This window comes from Megascapheus bottae, chromosome 15 (genome assembly GCF_031878675.1).
Source record: "Megascapheus bottae isolate mThoBot1 chromosome 15, mThoBot2.hap1, whole genome shotgun sequence".
NCBI lineage: Eukaryota > Metazoa > Chordata > Mammalia > Rodentia > Geomyidae > Megascapheus > Megascapheus bottae.
In genome coordinates, this window is record NC_143523.1 from 10,925,899 (window position 1) to 10,945,932 (window position 20,034).

General features: G+C 39.8%; 1 protein-coding gene across 1 annotated transcript in view; it reads left to right on the top strand.

Moving 5' to 3' along the window:
• The window catches only part of Shtn1 (shootin 1), a 102,144-nt gene that overhangs the window by 39,302 nt on the left and 42,808 nt on the right, over positions 1 to 20,034 (top strand). The window contains exons 5-10 of the mRNA XM_090345780.1: positions 1,800 to 1,968; positions 4,798 to 4,895; positions 6,896 to 6,977; positions 11,975 to 12,069; positions 16,357 to 16,503; positions 18,852 to 19,005. Coding sequence (XP_090201906.1) covers positions 1,800 to 1,968; positions 4,798 to 4,895; positions 6,896 to 6,977; positions 11,975 to 12,069; positions 16,357 to 16,503; positions 18,852 to 19,005 — 745 coding nt within the window. The remainder of the gene's footprint in view (positions 1 to 1,799; positions 1,969 to 4,797; positions 4,896 to 6,895; positions 6,978 to 11,974; positions 12,070 to 16,356; positions 16,504 to 18,851; positions 19,006 to 20,034) is intronic.

The following is a 20,034-nucleotide window of genomic DNA, read 5'->3' on the forward strand; positions in this document are numbered from 1 at the left end:
TGAATAGTGCTTTCCAGTCCTCTAGAAAGCATCTGTGTGCAAGGATTTGTGGCCACTTCTAAAAACATTCTTCCTGATTCCCTAGAGAGTTTAGGGAAATCTCTTGGACCTTACACCAGGCCACTTGGGGTACATTTAGGCCCCGTATTTTATTCCAATCTCCCAGATTGGAATGAGCTGTGTAATATCCAGAGGCATTATGATCACAAGTGAAGGGCCAAACTAAACTTAATTCTGGTATAAGGTTTAAATGCAGAAAGAATAGTTAGCTTCCCAAAGAATTATGTTCACCTATTTCCAGTATTCCTAAATTTAGCCCTTGCCTTAGTGGTCTGGCCAGCGGCTCTAGCCAGGAAATTTATTTGCGTTTCACAGCCCAGATCCTATTTTTCATTAGGGAAAATAGTTTATTAGGTACTTTGATATGTATAAGAAAATCTTTCATTTTTCAGTCTTGGGAAGCGAAATCATTGTTTAAAACACCTATTTTCCTTCTGTGGATATTGGACCAAGTTTAATCTTAATATGTGCTTTATACTACCTATTTGTGCATATAAGCATGTTAGCTAAAGACAGTGATGAATAGTTGAGTAAAGTTAAAAGCCCGCTCATTTCTTTGTCAGGGAATAACAAATACATTAACAAATTAAGATTCCTTTTTGCTGCTGCATTAGAAGTCTTTTTGTAGAGGCAATAGTAATGCCTTTTAAACTTTGTTCTAGGAAGTATTATGAGGACTCTGAACAGATAGCAGAAATACACCTTGAACTAGCTTAGGGAAAACATAAAAGAAATGAAAGACCAGAGAGTATTTTGGAGATTCCCATTGAATCTGTAAGCCAGTAAAAACTTGGGAATGGGCTGGAGCCAAAGACTAGGGCCCTGGGGGAGATCTTCTCTCTGTTACTTTTCCCTGCCTCTTTGAACCTCAGCTCTATTTGTGGATTGGTTGAGACTTTTCCCTGCTTAACTCTGTAGTGGAATGTGGTTGTCAATACCACTCCAGTAGCCAGACATAGTGCAATTCATTTCGGTCTTTCGAGCCTTCAGATTTTTACTGGAAAGAGCTAATTGGCCTTGCTTGGATTGGCTACAGCCAACAGGATGAGAGAATTTGTGTATATTGAGTAGCTGGGAGGAGGCGCCACAGAGACCAAACAAACAGTGAACAAGAATTGTAATGTCCAGGCTGGGTGGTGGCTCATGCCTATAATCCTAGCTTCTCAGGAGGCTAAGATCTGAGGATCAAGATTCAAAGCCAGCCTGGGCATAAAAGGACCTGAGGCTCTTATCTCCAATTAACCTCTAGAAAATGGGAAGTAGGGCTTAGCTCAAGGGTAGCCTTGAACTGAAGAGCTCTGGGACAGCGCCCAGGCCAACCGAGTTCAAGCCCCATGACCTCCGTCCCCCTCCAACCCCTCTCCCCACCACATATACACAAAGAATTGTAATGCCCAGGAAAGGCATCAGATTTATGTGACAGAAAGCATGTTTATAAAGACAATTATGACAGAAACACTAGTGTTTCGTCTGAATTCCTTATATTTCTTATTGACGATGTTTAGCATCTCCATTTGCTGCTGGCTGTAATCCAGGTGTCAGGTTTTACTTAAAATAATAAGTTTAATATTAAAACATATGCATAATACCCTGTTTAATGAGTCTGCTAATTGTTTTGCCCTGCTGTGAATATTGATGAATATATAAGACAAAAATACACTTAATTTGTCTATTGTTTAAATATCCAAGACCCTCATTTTGACTGCTGTTAAAATAACCGTTTTTGTATTTTGTCTTAGCTAAATAAAGAAAATAAGACACTAAAAAGAATCAGCATGTTATACATGGCCAAGCTGGGACCAGATGTGATAACGGAGGAGATAAATATTGATGAGGAGGATTCATCCACAGACACAGAAGGGGCAGCCGAGACATGTGTCTCAGTACAGTGTCAGAAGCAAATCAAAGGTGAGATTCTGTGCTTCACTACTGAGCACTTTCTTGGATCCTATTATGACAGTGCTTCTTGCTTCTAACTGCACCTGAGAACTTAAAACACTACTGTCCCCCAATTATGACTTAACTGATTGGCCTGGGATATGTGTGTGTGTGTGTGTGTGTGTGTGTGTGTGTGTGTGTTTTGTGTGGTGGTGGGGGTTCGAACTGAGAATCATGATAGCACATAACATTTGTGAGTTGCTTTCTTGTTTGGAATTAAGCACTTATGAAAATGTCTGGCCAGAAGTAGTCATTTACTACATCTTTAAGAGTAAACCATATGCCATGATATTTTTATATGTGAAGGGAACTATGGATAAAAATACACATAATGAAGCCTGGTGGGTGGCTCAGGCCCGTAATCCTGGCTACTCTGGAGGCTGAGATCTGAGAATCGCAGTTTGATCCAGCCCTGGACAGAAAAGTCCGAGACTCTTATATCCAATTAACCACCAAAACAAAACAAAAACAGAAGTGGAGCTATGATGCAAAGTGAGAGAGATCTAGCCTTGAGCAGAAATGTTCAGGGACAGTGAATACTCAGGCTGTGAGTTTAAGCCCCATGACCAAAGGGGAAAAACAAAAAAACTAAAAACTAAATCATGTAGTTGATCCAGGCGCTGTTGACTGACATGCGTAATCCTGGCTACTCAAGAAACTGAGATCTGGGGACTACAATTTGAAGGCAGCCTGGCCAGAAAACTCTGGGTCTCTTTCATCTCCAGTTAATCAGCAAAAAGCAATGAAGGTGTGGCTCAAGTGGCAGAACACCAGCCTTGGGCAAAAAAACTCATTGAGAACTTGAGGTCTTATAGCCAAATTATTGGTGCATGTACAGACATACACACACACACACACACACACACACACACATACACATGCATACACACACATGCACACACACACATGCACATGTCTCTAGAGCTCAAAGTGTAGCTTAGTGGTAGATATCAAACTCGGCATGTACAAGACAGCTCTAAAAATCTGTGTGTGTGTGTGTGTGTGTGTGTGTGTGTGTGTGTGTGTGTGTGGCCAACATGTTTTTTTATGTTGATTACCTGTTGGAATCTTTTTTGGGGGGCGGGGGGCCAGTTCTGGGGCCTGGACTTGAGGTTGAGCACTGTCCTTGGGCTTTCCTCAAGGCCAGTGCTCTACCACTTGAGCCATAGCACCACATCTGGCTTTTTTCTGTGTCTTTGGTACCTAGGAATTAAACCTAGGGCTTCATGTATGCTAGGCAAGCACGCTACTACTAGGCCATGCTCCCAGCCCAGCCCCCACCTGTTGGAATCTTTAGCGAAGATTCCTCTTTGGCTTTTTTTTTTTTTTGTCTCTTCTCTCCAAGACAGTTCTCATTCAACTAATGAGCTAAAGTAATGTTTACTACTAGAAAACCACATAGCTGCTCTAAGAAAAAATTAGTAATTGTACACAGATTTTATTTCTACACATATAGACACTTGGCTTATGTTAAAAGAAATCCAGTTCTTGTTAAATAATTATTGGATTGTTGTTGGGAGATAAAACTTCAGATGGCAGTGATTTTACTTGATTCTTCAGGCCCCCTAAACTAAGACAAAATAGGATTTGTTCTGGTAGTCAAGTATTTCCTCTTGTTCATTGTTTGGTCTTGAATAATGGAGTCTCATGTTCTTCCTTTTGGAATGAGCCAGCCAGTGGAGAAAGTGATTTAGAACTAAATTTCAAAACTTCTTCAAGCTGGGCTCATGTAAAAAATTTAATTCCATTTATAAATAGCCAAATAGCAGGTTTCTTACTGCCCTTGGAGAAAGGTAGGAAATTAAAAGCCATTAAAAATGAAGTGACAAAACCAGAGTCCTAGGTGTAAACTTAAGTTGTCTGAGCTAATCTGGATATTTTTAAACATTTTAGTGGCAAAAGTACCTTTAACCTAATGCCAAAAGCTTTTTAATGAGGGTCGCTAATACTTTCATTTTCCAAACATTTTTTTAAATTAAATCTCAATACTTAAAAAAAAAATAGAAACAAATTAAGAAACAAGAATACTCACATTTCTGTAGAGAAAATTACTAGAATTAACCCTTCTTTATATTTGCAAGCCAGTTCAAATAATGTTTAAGGGCTATAAATTGGCAGTGAGTCTGGATCTTTTCCTTCAACTTGAAATCTCCCAAGTTATTAACTGCCCAATTGTTTGTTTATATTGTATTGTGACAAGAGCTCATGGTCATTATGAAATGAGAAAAGAAATTAGTACAATGCCTTCATTTGTTTTCGTTGAAAGCTTAATATTTACTTCCAAAATGTCAAATAGTTTTTTTAGATTGTGTATTAGAGCTAGGTTGTAAAGAAAACTTGGTCTGATACAGTTAACATAATGCGATTGTCTGAAATTAAGTTATTCCTAATGATAGCTACATTAGGGGAACCTCCAAATGTCCCCAAGACTCCTATGAGCCTTTGATTCTTCTTCTTCTTTTTTTTTTTTTTTTCCATCCCCGGGCTTGAGCTCAGGGCCTGAGCACTGTCCTTGGACTTTGTCAAGGCTAGAGCTCTACCACTTGAGCCACAGCACCACTTCTGGCTTTTTCCTATGTATGTGATACCAAGGAATCGAACCGGGTCTTCATGCATACTAGGCAAGCACTCTACCAGTAGGCCAAACTCCTGGCTTCATCTTCTTCTTAACTGCTAAATAACCTTGACTTTTGAACTGCATGTGGAGTGACATCTTGTCTTGTTTTTTTTTTTTTTTTCCAGATTGGTTTCTTTTAAAAATAAGTGTCATGTCTACTTTTTTTTTCTTTTAAAATGCAGAACTTCGAGATCAAATTGTATCTGTTCAGGAAGAAAAGAAGAAGCTAGCTATTGAACTGGAAAATCTCAAGAGCAAACTTGTAGAAGTAATGGATGAAGTAGGTATCGGAGGCTGAAAGGCAAAGCCTTTCGTGCTTTAAACTAAAAGCTAGGATGGAGACCGACTGGCGGAGTTAAAAATTTACTGTTGCAATCTTTCAGTTTTCATCTCCTGCCCTCTCTCCTGTTCAGACTTATAAACAGGTACAGAAAATTAGATCATGAACATCATGTATCTACCATACAGGTTAATAAATGGGATACTTCCTGTTGTCCCGTACTACTGCTTTTGGTGAAGAAGGAAGCATTTTACTTCTCCACTGGCTGCAGCTCAAAGGGGAAGAGCGACACTGCGCACTTCCTCCACAGCTGTAGATGATGCGAGGCAGAATGTGAGGAGGCAGAGTGTGTTCAAGTGGGGATTTGAAGAATACTTGGTTTTCTTCCTGAACTGTCATCAAGAACAGGTCCACACAGTTACCTTTTGTTTGCACCTGCTGTCACAATCTCAGTTTAACCTGCCTCCTTGGTTTTCAGAGTCTATAGCCCCGTTTCCCAGTCCCCGTGTAGCTCCTTCTCCTCTGGCCTGCAAGGATGCCAAGCACTGGTCCTGTCACTGCAATACCTGTGTCCCTCATTCCCGCCTGCAAGGATGGGAAGCAGTGCTACCCGCCTCCCTGTACTGATAGGGAAGAGGGAGGTGGCCATCTTGGAAGGGAGTTTCTTAGTGAACAGTATATACCACTTACTTCTTTAAATCCAAGGCAAAACCAGTTGATAGCCTAGAGGTTAGGAAGGATTCAGAGGCCCTGGCAGGACTGTTGTTAGCTTAGTTTGTTTCTTGAATGAAACTTAGGAGACTGGGAGGAAACAACAAACAGTCTTTCCTTGGTTGAGATGATTTATTGATGATTCTCTTTCACCCTTTTAGAAGTGCAATTGAAAGACAGTTTGGAAGTTACTATTTCAGATAATGAAAGAACTAATAAACATTCTTTTTTAGATCTACTGTTAGCATAGCTATGAGACCAGGCTGCTTCTCCCCAGCTGCAGGTCCCTAAATAACTATTATATGGAATATGGTTTTATTCTGGTACTGGCATTTCTGTATCTAATACAACACATAGCAGTTTGAGTATTTTTAGACTATGTAAATATGTCTGCTTTTCAAATGCCACATAATGTGCTTGAGGTTTTTCTACCTTTATCCACGTACCTTATATTTAAAAAACTGCTCTTACACTGCTCTCTTCTCCTAATCAAAATTAACAGTTATTTCAGAAATTGATTCAGAGGGAGTATTTTGTATGTATTCTATTTATTCATTTATTTTTTCGCCAGTCCTGGGGCTTGACTTCAGTACCTGAGTGCTGTCTTTGGGCTTTCTCAAGGCTAGAGCTCTTACCACTTGAGCTACAGCATTACTTCTGGCTTTTTCTATGTATGTGTTACCGAGAAATTGAACCCAGGTTTTTGTGCATGCTAGGCAAGCACTCTACCACTAAGCCAAACTCCTGGCCCCTGTAGGAGTCATGCCACGTGCTAGTGCCTGGCATCCTTGCAGTAGCTGTAATCCTAGCTACTCAGGAGGCTGAGATCTAAGGATCGAGGTTCAAAGCCAGTTCAAGCACTGACGCTTACCTCCAATTAACAACCAGAAAACTGTGGCTCAAGGGGTAGGGCAATAGCCTTGAGCTTAAGAGCTCAGGGACATCGCCTAGGCCCAGAGTTCAAGTCCCAACACCCACAAAAAAAAAGAGAGAAAAAAAAAAGAGAAGTCATTGGCACTGGATGCATAGAGTGTGAATATTGTCCTGATGAGGAACAAATGCCTTCCATCTGGAATAATGTATGATCAACAGCTTCAACAACAGCTTCAACAGCTACCCTGCCACATAGCGAACAGCCGAGTAACCACTCCTCCCTTGAAGCCAGTGTCTGTTTATGTTGTCACTTTACATGACTGGGAAACTGGATAGCCCTTTGAGTGTCACACGTTGCCTTCTGTCCTGTTTTACAATTTTGGGTGTTTTCTCTCCTTCAAATCTTGCACTTCTAGGTAAATAAAGTTAAGCAAGAAAAGGCTGTTTTAAATTCAGAAGTTCTTGAACAGAGAAAAGTCTTAGAAAAATGCAACAGAGGTATGTATGTCTTTCTGGGTTTTGTTCTTGCACATGTATGTGATGTGTTTCTGTATTTGTATAGGGTGCCTTTTTACATGGGTGCCCTACAGATCTTTGTCCCCAGCCTCCTCTTCTCACTCTAACTGAATTTTTCTTGTTCCTATTATTTTGTCATTGGAGACATTTGAATGAAGTTTCCCTTAAGGACTCAGAGCCCACTCATTTTGAAGTTTCAAATAGAAACTTTGCCTTTGTTCTATGTATATCTGGAATCATGTGCATTTTTGCCAAAATGTCTGCATATTTGATAGGTTATTTAGTAAGTGAGGAAGTTTAGGTTATTTAGTACATAGATTATTTAGTACATCCAGAATTTATGCAGAAGTACATGCAACAGGATAGCATTTTAATGAAGTGGGTGTTTAGATGAAAAATTGTCTATGGGAAAAGGAGAGAAGAATTTGGCATGCAAAGGATATGCTTGCTCTGAGATTTGCATATTTCTTGTTTGTGTACCTGAAATCTGTTTCTCGGCTATTTGGAGTCAGTACCACGAAGCGTGCCAGGGCCATTTGAATGAACTGTGTAGCCATCAGAAAAGCAGACCTGGCCTCATAGTAAGATGGATGTGTTCATCGTGTCTACTCGCAGAAGGAACTGTATGACTTTGCCAATGGTGACCCCTCATTGTCAACTGCAGTATCAAGACTCCCTGGGGAACCGCTCATCCTTCCAGTGTTGGATGGGGAATTATGCCAAAGTGCATTTCTACAAAAGTCATTCTCAGCAGAGGACTGTATTAGTCCATTTTCTGTTGCTGTTACAAACTACCCAAGACTAGCTATTTAATGAAGACTAAAAGTTTATTTAGCCCCCAGTTTCAAAGATTCACAAGCATGCTACCAGTCTCTGGCTGTGGTGAAGCCTTCCTTGTTGGGTTGGCGCAGTGGAGGATGGTGTCACAGTGGCTGTGTGGGTGTGTGAGAAGGACAGGAGGCCTGTGACTGTGAGGGGTGGGGGGCAGTCTTACACTTTGGTGAGAATTAACTCACTCCATGTGACCAGCAGCAATCCCTTCTAAGGTTGCTGATGCACCTCTATTTACCTAATCACCCCGCAGTAGACTCCCCCTCTTAAAGGTCCCACTACCTTTTGGCCCCCGCATTGGGGACCAAGCATTCAACACGTAACCTCCTGGGATTAAACCACTTCCAAAGTATAGTAGAGAATGAATGTGTTTCCCAGTTTCCCTTTTCCCTTTGGCCACTTGATGTAACTAGGTCCGAAGCTCTGATATTAACAGGACATCTTTTATGACCCAGGACTTTGTACATTGTCTTTTATCTTGGTGCCATTCATTGCCTGTGTCTTTTTAGTAAAAGACCATGTAATTAAGAGTGGGGAGTGGGTTAGGTGTTTCATTCTGACTTATAGAAGAATTTGCTGTCCTGATGCAGTGAGCTAGAATAGGTGATCATAGGGGTTAATCACATGGCCCTGGCCTTCAGGGAGCCCCCCGTCCAGGGAGAGAGGGTGTGTGTGAATAAATACACCGGAGGACCAACTTCATGTCTACAAAATCCTCGTCGACTGGATCCAGTCATGTGACAGTTCCCTTTTTATTACAGTGTTCTGGACATAGGAAAGAATGTCAATTATCTAGCCCAGGACTTCAGACAGTCAGAGTCTTCATTGTTTTCTTCTCGAAATTTCTTTTTTTAAATAGGTTTGAAAATCATTTAGCTCTCAGGGCCCTATAATTCACATCCCAACCTACCACTTACATGGCTTTACCTGAGTAAGACTCCTCGCCTTCTGTCTGAGGAGGCAGTGGATTTACAGAGTGCAGAGTTTGAAATTCTATGTCATTACACACCAAACCTGTCCTTAGTCAGTTAGGCTTGAAGTATACGGCGGAACCGTGAGCGAAAGCAGCCATTAAGGGGGCCTCAGAGAGATTTTTATTGCTGTGACTTGGCTTGGGATTGAGGGGAGGTCTCGCCAGATTCAGACAGACAGGCTGTACCTTCGGAGTCCCATGGGTACCACAGCTTGCTCCTGCCTCTCTATACCGTTATTCAACCTGGTGGGCCACCAGATGTCAAATGGAGCAAAAATTACAAGTTGCTTTGACTGACAGGACCTTCCTTTTGAAGGCTGTTGTCCTCCAGTAATGAATGCTTCAATGCAAAGTGCCACAGTGTGGGCCTGAAAGAAACTAAGGCTATTAAAAATGACCTATTTTTCTATTTGTCTGTCTATGTACATACATATATATACATTTGTACATGTGTGTGATATGTGTACATCTATTTTTATTGGCTAATGCAGTTTTTGGTAGAAAATTTAAATTCATAGAGGAAAAGAAAGAAATTTAACCTTTATAATCTAAAGATAAATACATTAGATGGATAGATACAGGTACAGTATATTTTTGTCATTAAAAACAAAACCAAAAACTGGGGCCAGGAGTTTGGCCTAGCAGTAGAGTGCCTACCTAGCATGCACGAACAATCCAGGTTTGATTCCCCAGGTACCACATATATAGAAAAAGCTGGAATTGGTGCTGTGGCTCAACTGGTAGAACTCTAGCCTTGAAAAAGGCCCAAGGATAGTACTCAGGCCCTGAGTTGAAGCCCCAGGACTGGCAAAAACAAACAAACTGTAAGGCCAGGACTTTGGCCTAGTGCTTGCCTAGCATGCATGAAGACCCGGGTTTGATTCCTAGGTACCACATACATAGAAAAAAGCAGAAGTAGTTCTGTGGCTCAAGTGGTAGAGCTCTATTCTTGAAAAATCCAAGGACAATGCTCAAGTCCTGAGCTCAGTCCTGGGACTGGCAAAACAAAATACACTGGGTGAAGGTTAGCCAATTTAATTCTATAATCCTAGCTACTCAGGAGGCTGAGAGCTAAGGATTGTGGTTCAAAGCTAGTCTAGGAAAGAAAGTCTTGAGATTTATCTCCAGTTAATCACCAAAAAGTTGGAAGTAGAGCTGTAGCAAAGTTCTGTCCTTGAGCAATAAGCTTGGAGACAGCATGCAGACCCAGGATTCAAGCTACAGGACCAGCATGTATCCCCCCACACACGTGTAAACATGTATGTAAGTACGTGCATGTTTGTTACCTATGTGTTCGTAATGTATATGGAAGAAACTATCAGTAAAAGAAATACAGATTTCTTCCTCCATATGAGTCCCTCATATGAGTCCCTCCATGAGTCTCTACTCAAACCCCTTCCTTGAAGCTTATATCATTTCCTTTCCCTTATTAGTAGTTTTGCCAAATATATATGTATCCCTAGATGGCACATTAATTAAACATGTTTTTCACTTGGAAAAACTTGTGTAACTGTTGGTGTTTGTGAGATTTCACCCATGTTGAAGGACATAGATATGGCATGTTTATTTTCACTAATGCATAGTATTTCATGAGCTAACTGTACCAAAATTTCAGTGTCTTGTTGTAAGATAATTGTCACCAGTTATTTATTTTCTTTTTTCATTTTTGTTATCTGGGCAATGCTGTTATGAAAAGTCTTCTACATTTCTTCTGGGTACATATGTTTTGAGAGCTTTTCCACAGTAGGTACCAAATGTCAAGTCTTTCCTTCAGTTTCTGTACATAATACCAAATTATAAGTAGACCTGCTAGTTTATACTCCTTTTAGCAACATATCCATTCCTCTTGCTTTGTATCCTCTTTCCACTTAATATGGCCACAGTCTGCTAACATTTTCCTGTTTCCTTCCTTGATACATAAGGGTGCTTTGTTTACATTTCCTGAGTTCTAACACAGATGAAAATCTTTCCTCATGTTTTTTGTCTTTCCTGTGCCTCCTCCCCTGCAAAATGCCTTTGAGGTCTTTTATTTGTGACTAAAGAAACAAAATTAAATTCATTTTGCACTAATTACTTAATTCCTAATCATTAAAATATATCACAGGTATCTTTCCATTCCATAAGGGTAGGTTCATTATACCACCTTTTTTTGACAGTCATATTTTTTACAGTACAATTTATTGACACTTGGATATTAGGGCGATTTCAGTATTTTGGACAATGATGTTAGCTTTTTTTGTTTTGTTTTTTTGCATACTTGTGTATGTACTCATGACATTTTTGTGTGGAGGGAGCAGTTCTGAGTTTTCGTTTTATGGTTTGGCACTGCAAGGCAGACATTCTACTGCTTTAACCATGCTTGCAGCCTTTGGGTTCTGGTTGTTTTTGAGATAGGCCGTACGTTTTGTCCATGGCTTGCCTGCACCCCAGTCTTACCTGGGATGACAGGTGTATAGCACCACACCCAGCTGTTGGTTGAGATCAGGTATTGCAAGATGTTTTTGCTTGGACTAATAGGGAACAACAATCCTGACCTCAGCCTCCAAAGTCCCTGTGATGGGACTTCACACTCAACTGTGGTTGAGAAAAAGATCTTGCAACCTTTTGGCCTGGGCTGGTCTTGAACTATGATTCTCCCAATATCCACCCTAACTAGATAGAATTACAGGTATATGCCATGGGCACCCAGTTATTAATTCTTTTAGGAGAGGGATTTCTAGAAGTGGAATTGTTGAGTCAAAGGGTTTTTTTTTTTCTGTTTTGTTTTAATTTTGCTAGTACTGGGGCTTGAACTCAGGGCCTAGGCACTGTCCCTTAGTTTACCCCTACTCCCCAAGGCTAATACTCTACCACTTGAACCACAGCTACACTTTCAGCTTTTTGGTACTTCATTGGAGATAAATCTCACAGACTACCTGGAATGTCTTTGGACCTTGATCCTCAGATCTCTTCTGGGTAATTAGGATTGCAGGAACCTGACTAGTTTTTGGGTTTTGACTGACATTGGGAAGATATCTTCCAGGTAGCTTTTTTATCACCTTACACACCAAGCAGGGGTGGAAGAGGTGAGTAGCCTGTGGGGGCTCTGTGGGCTTCCTTCCAGACTGTTTTCCACTTGTGTGCTGGTCATCTGTGCTGCATACTGCCTCTTGTTTTTTCCCCTCCTGTGTTCAAGTGTCCATGTTAGCTGTGGAAGAGTACGAAGAGATGCAGGTGAACCTGGAGCTGGAGAAAGACCTTCGGAAGAAAGCAGAGTCATTTGCACAAGAGGTGGGTGTATTGTAGATACCTCCCCCCTCTCTCTCTCTCTCTCTCTCTCTCTCTCTCTCTCTCTCTCTCTCTCTCTCTCTCTCTCTCTCTCTCTCTCTTTCTCTCTCTCTCTCTCTCTCTCTCTCTCTCCTTTTTTAAGGGACTCTGCAGGTAACATAGAGAAGAAAATAGGTACATTGGCAGATAGAAGGAATAAGCTCAGTAGAGTAAGAGAATTATAATTTACAATAATTACTATATATTTGGTAAACAACTCAGAGAGAGGCATTTTGAAGGTACTCAACCCAAATAGTAAATGTTTAAGGAAATGGAAATATAGTTACCTTGATTAGATCACTACATATTTTATACATGTGTCAGATTTTCATGGTGTCCACCATAAATATACATGATTATTATGTCAGTTAAAATTAAAAAAAAACTTTTGAGGCTGCTTGATAATTGACCATTTTTATTGTAATGAATAGAAGGGTTACATTATATTCTCCAGATAGAAGATAATTTACCATTTAAATGAAGGACCACCTGGATTAGGGAGGCAGCTATGGCCTCTAGTCACGTTCGCCAGAGTTGATGCAGAAGAGTTCAGTTTGGACTTTGCCCATGTTGGGTATTTGTCCTGTGATCTGAGTTCCCCACCCCAAAAGAAAGCTAGCCTTGGAACTTTGCTGTCACTGTAATATGAATGCTGTTACAAATCCCATTTAAGCTGATTTTGGAATCCAATGGAACAATTAAAGCATGCTTCATAAATGATTAAACCATAACTAGTGGTGAAAGTCAGCGACAGAACAGGACATTTATGGATTATAGACCACATCTCCATGTGTCATTTCAGATGACAGCATGGTAGAATCAGCCGTTGTCTGCTGTTCTCATTTGAGCTGCTTCTTTCACTGCTTGTGGAACATTGCTGTGGTGTACCGCCATCGTGTCAGCCTTTCACCCGTGCAATCATTTCTCTCTGCTGCTCCAGCTAAGCTTTGAGCTCCTCTAGTTACACCTGGCCTTGTTGGCGTGTGCAGTTGGTATTCCATAGTTTGGGGTTACTCTGCAGTGGGAGCTTCATCCAGAGCAAATATTTAGAATCTGTGCCTCATATGGGTTGCAGGAAGTAAGTAGTTGTAGGGAAAATTATCCAAGATATAGAAGGAAGACGTGGGTGTAATGGAAATGACATTTGACAATCAGATTATGGTGTTGTGGAGGGAGGTCTTTCTGTGCTTGAATGTGCTCACAGAGTTCATTGCTGGCACAGTGAAGGTTTAGTCCAAGTACATCTGATTTGAAATATCATGACCCATTTTATTCAAAGAAGTTTAATGAAAAGTAAGTGAATGCTGTTCTCATTTTACTTGTAAGAAAGGAGAAAGACTCCGTGTGTGTCAAGTACTCTGGCAGGAGCCCAGCATTATAAACCATGTGACTGCATACACAGGGCCGGGTTCGGTGGTAGGGATAAAGCAAAGGTGCCCCAGATCTGTCAAGTTTGACCGAATGCCAGGGTGTTATCTCAAGGTATTTGCAGTTTCCCATATGTTGTCATTTCAATGATGGTAGAATACAAAACAGCTCAAAGAAAATCTTGAAGGCCATGCAGTAGCTGAGAAGTAGGTGAGAAGACAGCTGGCTAATTGAAAAAGTGTCTTAGACTTTTCTACCCATCACCCTCCAGAGTAGTTAGAATATATAGGTGTAAGCCACTGGTACTTGGTGTTTTTTAATTGCAAAAGGAGTATATATATTGAGAAAAAATGTAACAATTCTCAAGTATGGAAAGAAATAACTGAAAGTTTTCCTACTTTAAAACATAACAAAGAACACAATCTTTCTCCACAAGAAAAAAATAAAATTGTCTTCATAACTATATTAATTAAAAAATTTCCCTAGCATACTCCCAATTTTAATACAGTGTTGTTATATGTTTTAACCTATTTATCTTGCTATTCAGTATAGTTTTCTCTTTTTAAAGATAGGTGCTTTATTCAATACCCATTCCCAATAACTATGAAACTGTTATGCAGTTGTTTCTTTTTCCTTCTATGTAAGTCAGATAATAGTCAAGTGTTACTTTGAAAACAATGAATTATACATTAGCAACCGAAGAGTTTTCTTCTCATCTTCAATCTTTGCAAAGAATTGTGAAATTTCTTAGAAATTCAGAAGGCTGTGGTATTGCCTGATAAGAGACCCATTTGCAACTGTGCCCCATAAACTCAAAGCCAAGTTCACTTCTGTTTAGTGAATATATATTCTTGAAATGCGTTTTTTTTTTCAGGAATTATTTAGGCTCTGTTTAAAAAAGGTTTGTGATTACCATCTACTAGTGGGACAAGGTGGGGGTTCATATGATAACTTTCTACATGCATCTGAGGTAGTTCCCCATCAAACTCATCACCTGTGCCCCTCCTACCCCAGGGTTCATTGTTCTGTTTACATATATGCAGATAAGACCCTTAGACAGCATTGCCTCTCATTCATTCTTTGTGTTGCTCTCCCCCTTCCTCTTGGTAACCCTCCCCCATACAGCACCTGTTTTTCCTATCATTCAGTTTTTCATCATTTGGAAGTGTATTTAATTACATAAAGGAGTTTCACCGTGGTGTTTCACGTACTCATATATTATTCTTTATTCAGATTGATTATATTTTAGTCAGATTTAGAGGTGTGTGTGTGTGTGTGTGTGTGTGCGCGTGTAATTTTATTACCTTGAAGCTAAGATCTAAAGGCAATGGCTTTTTTTTCCGTTTAACACTTCTACTTAAAGGAAGGCCTCCATTGTTTATACTTCCCCCTTGTAATATTATTATAAGGGATTTTGCAAAAGAAATTCACATGATTAATATTTCTAGGGGGAGGGTTTGTCTCCACACCTCCCTCCTGCAGAGCTGAGGGGTAGAATAAAGGAAGAATGTTTGTTGGGGGCCGAGTAACGCCATGTCTAATAACTTTCTGCTGAGGCTTGTAGTAGGGATAAAACACGTGGACCTCTTTGTCATGTCCATCTTGTATACTGAAAGGCTCCCTCACCCAATATAAGGAGGAAGGATTTAGGGAATAAAGAGAGAGAGAGATCTTCCTGCCTTGATGAAGCTGCGTGGCGTCTCTGTTCGTGCTCTGGGGTAAGAAGTTCGGGTGCGGGAGGACATTGGGCCCCTTCCTCTCGTGGCTTGGCCTAGTCGGGGTGTGTTTTTCCCCATCCCCCTACTAGTAGAGGGGGACCGGGGACGAAGGACCCCGACAAATATTGGCTCCCTGGACCACACAAAATGGTCTATGTGAACTGGGTGCTGATAGCTCACATCTATAATCCTAATTACTCAATAGACTGAGACATGGAAGATAGTGGTTCAAAGCCAGCCTGGGCAGGAAGATCTGTGAGACTCTCATATGCATTTTACCAGCAAAATGCCAGGCTGGAGGTATGTCTTAAGTGGTAGATTACCAGCTATGAGACTGAGAGGGTAGGTCCTAACTTTAAACCCTGATATTGACACAAAAAGAAAGAAAAAAGAAAAGCATGTTTGTTTTGGTCATCTGAGAACTGGGTAAATCATATATATGCACATTGCTTAATAAAATGCTCTCTATATACAAATGTACTGCCTGCCTTCTTAGCTTTCCTCTACTGTGAACTACTTCTGTCACTAAGTAGAAATGAATTTGTGTAAAACCAAACAGTAAGTCTAATAAGTAGCAGAGGATATTAGTCAGGTTGTTATGAATATTAGCTTATAAATCAGACAGACCTAGTTTTAAATTCTGATTTTTACCATTTACATGTATCTTTGGCAAAGTTATTCACCACCTTTGAGCCTCTTTCTTTATCAGTAACAGTATCTCCTTGACAAAATTGTTTGAAATGTCAAGATGTTATTGTGAATATAAGATTATCTCCACTGCATGTATCATAGTGTTTAGTAAATGTACCCTAAACAGAATAAATGAACTCAGTATTGATTAATAAAGCAATGTTTATAAAACTTTAGTAGACTACCTGGCATAAGGTAATTTTTTTTTTTGTCTATTAGCTACCATGTTAAAGCAGCAATAGAACATTAAAAACTGAAGTCTAAGACTCACTGATTCTATATATACCTCATTTGGGGGCAGGGCTAAGGCACCTAAGGTTAGGAAAGAAATCCTGGCACTGACTCTTCCTATAACAGTTGACAACTTTGAAATTTCTTTCAATATCATAAGAACTCCAAAGCTTGCCCTTTGGCTGTGTTACAGTGTGGGGAATACATGTAATTGAGATTTGTGCTTTTGTAATGAATTTTGCAGATGTTCATTGAGCAAAACAAGCTGAAAAGACAAAGCCGCCTGCTGCTGCAGAGTTCTGTCCCAGACCAGCAGCTTGTGAAAGCACTGGATGAGAACGCAAAACTCGTCCAGCAGCTTGAAGAGGAGAGAATTCAATATCAGCAAAAGGTAGACGATTTCATTTTGGAGTCATGGAGACATACTTACGTTAAAATGAGAGGAATCAGTCCATATTTCTTGTCTTAATTCCTTCTGAGAAACTTTTAGATAAGGAAAGCTACCAAGGGAATTTAGTCTGTTGCCCACCTAAAATTTCTAGCATACTTTTTACAATAATCTTGAAACTGGTCGTTGAAGAGAGATCTTAGAGAAACAGGATGAAGGTACATTGCTCAAAAATTATATGAAATGGGTGGAACTAGAAATCATGGTAAATGAGCCAATTCATGCACAAAAAATGAAGTCTCAACCTGGGTTTAAAGGCAGCCTGGCTGGACAAACCTTTGAGACTCTTCAGTTAACCACTCAAAAAGCCGAAATTGGAGGTGAATAAGAGCACAGGCCCTGAGCAAGTCCCAGCACACATGCTCCTGTGCGCGCGCGGGCACGCGCACACACACACACACACACACACACACACACACCACACAAACACACACACACACCACACACACACACACACACACAGAGCATGGTTCTGGTCATTGTGGAATCTAGATTTAAAATGGTGATGATGCTGATGCTGATGAATGCAAAAAGTAGTAATTAGAGGGAGAAGAGAGGAAAAGGCAGATAATGGTGTATACAAAAGTATGTTATTTTACACACACACACACACACACACACACATACACGAAGGTGGCATTATGAAATCCATCAAATATGTTTGAAAAGGGAGGGTCTCAAGAATATAATACAAGGGCTGAATTTGTTCCTTATTCACTCACACATTCATGGACTCTTCACCATGAAATCCCACTATCATATTAACACATGCTAATTAAAAAAATAGAACCATAAATGGATAAACGTAGTCTAGAAATCTGCTTTTTGGAGGACTTGTGTTTTTTGGAGAACTTTTTAGAGGGCATAGGTGTTACTCCAAGAACAAAGGAAAGTCATGACAGACACAAAAAGTTAAAGAAACTTAAGATTATTTAAGAATCCCGCACTTTGGTGCATATCTAAATTATGTAAACATGTACTTTCATGAGTGTATAGTTTGCCTAGATGGAATTATACTGTATATACTATTCTATAACCTTGTCAATTGGAAAAAAATGTATCTTCTCATACTAGTATATTCTAAGTTGTATGATTTAAATGATTGTATAGAATTTCATTTAATGGACATATTACAGTCCATCAAATCAAATAATTGTATATAATTTCATTTAATGAACATATTGCAGTCCATCAAATCAATAACATTGGTAGATATTTAGATTATATCTATCGTCTCACTATTATAATTAGTGAATATATTTGCACATTTGTCTGAACTTTTTTTCTTCTGTGCTAAGGATTAAACCTAGCACCCTGTACATATTAGACTGATGTTCTATCACCGAGCCACAACCCTGACTCCTGTCTGAATCTAAACAAAACAGTTTTCTAACAAGGGTATTACCAGATCAGAGTCTTTCCCTTTTTTTTTCTTTTTTTGAAGATTTTTGGTATTAATAACAAATCATCATTGTGGTTCTCAAGGGTATTTAAAAGCTCTGCCTTACTTTTTTTTTTTTTTTTTTTTGCCAGTCCTGGGCTTGAGCTCAGGGCCTGAGCACTGTCCTTGGACTTTCTCAAGGCTAGAGGTCTACCACTTGAGCCTCAGCACCACTTCCGGCTTTTTTCTATGTATGTGGTACCGAGGAATCGAACCTGGGTCTTCATGCATGCTAGGCAAGCACTTTAACCACTAGGCCAAACTCCCGGCCCCTCTGCCTTACTTTTTCACTTGAAGATTGGTACAGAAGTATTAATCTGTTGTGTGTGTGTATGTGTGTATGTGTGTGTGTGTGTGTGCACATATGCATGTGCAGGTGTGCATATGTGCATGCACACTGGTCCTAGAGCTTGAACTCAGGACGTGGGCACTGTCCCTGTGCTTTCCATGCTCAAAGCTAGCACTCTACCACTTGAATCTTGGCCTCACTTGTAGCTTTTGAATGGGTATTGGAGATTAGAGTCTCATAGGCTTTCCTTCTTTTGCTGGCTTCACATTGCTATCCTTTGTTTTCAGCCTCTGACTAGCTATGATTACATGTGTGAGCCACTGATGCCCAACAGTCTATTTTAAGTGAATTTTTAGTCATTATTTTACTTTTGTGACTCACATTTATATCAAAGCACTGACAGTGATTGTAAGGATTATCTATATTCATAATTTACGTGATTTTTTAAGAACTGTTAGAATCTTTCCTCTATAAGAATGATGTCAAAAACATTTTTCCCCCTTTCTTGTCATTGACAAAGGACAATTTGTCACCCTATTAAAGTTTGTGTAAAATCTCTAGGTCAAAGAATTAGAGGAGAAGCTGGAAAACGAAACATTGCACAAGGAGATACATAACCTCAAACAGCAACTGGAGCTTCTAGAAGAAGACAAGAAGGAACTAGAATCAAAATACCAGGGTTCTGAAGAGAAGGCCAGGAATTTAAAGCATTCTGGTAATAACATTGAGTACATCTAACATCTTCATCATTCACCTGTAAATATCATATCAAGGATAAAACCTGGCATATAGTTAGTACTAAATGCTATAGAAAGGTACCAGGATTTCTATTTAAATTCCTTCATTGCTAATTAGCAAAAAAGAATAGCTTTGGTCATCAATTGATTCCCAAGTACTTAGGCTCCTTATTTTTTGGGACATAAGGCCTTTGTGAGCACATATGCAGAATTAAGACACAAGAAATGCTCCAGAAGCATGGAAAGACAAAGTTAGCATATCTCAGGCCTTCAGAGACAATCATACAATGAAGAACTCCTTACTTTGTTCATTTTAGAGTACCGTTTTAAAAGGAATCAAGTCTTTTGTTGTATAATACCTTCGTCTTTGGTATTCACACTCCATCTTTGCATGTAATTATACCCATGAAATAATACTTCCTATGTCATGCCTAACAATGTAATGGGCAACAATATATATATTAAATGGAAAAACTTTTGAAACACCAGGGATGCTTAAATCAAAGGATTTATTCATTCTTTGTGGGAAGGCTTTCTGGAATGTGTGAGTTGGATTACTATACAGGCCTAAGTATAAGTCTTGGTGAGAAGGCAGGTAATTTATGGAGGCAGGTACATTCCCTTTATAACAGCTTCAATAGTCACTTCAGACATTTTTGGTTAATTTTATACTAGAATTTTGAAATCTGTTTCAAAGAACTCTAGAGGCTCCCTCCCCACCCCCTTTAAAGGGGTTGATGCCTCATGCCTAGGGTCAGTTGGAAAGCAGAAATGGGGAGGCAGAAGTTAGAAGGATCCTGGGTCAAGTCTATCCCAGGCAACATTTTCATGAGAACTCAACTCAGCCAATAAAAAGCTGGTGCACATTTGTCCTCTTAGCTTTGGTGAGAAGTATAAAGAGATGGATTGTAGTTCAAGCTGGCTTTGGCAGAACTGCACAGTTCAAATAGTGTAACACTGGCCCAGCAAGCATGATAGATACCTTGAGTTCCAACACTAGTCCCGTC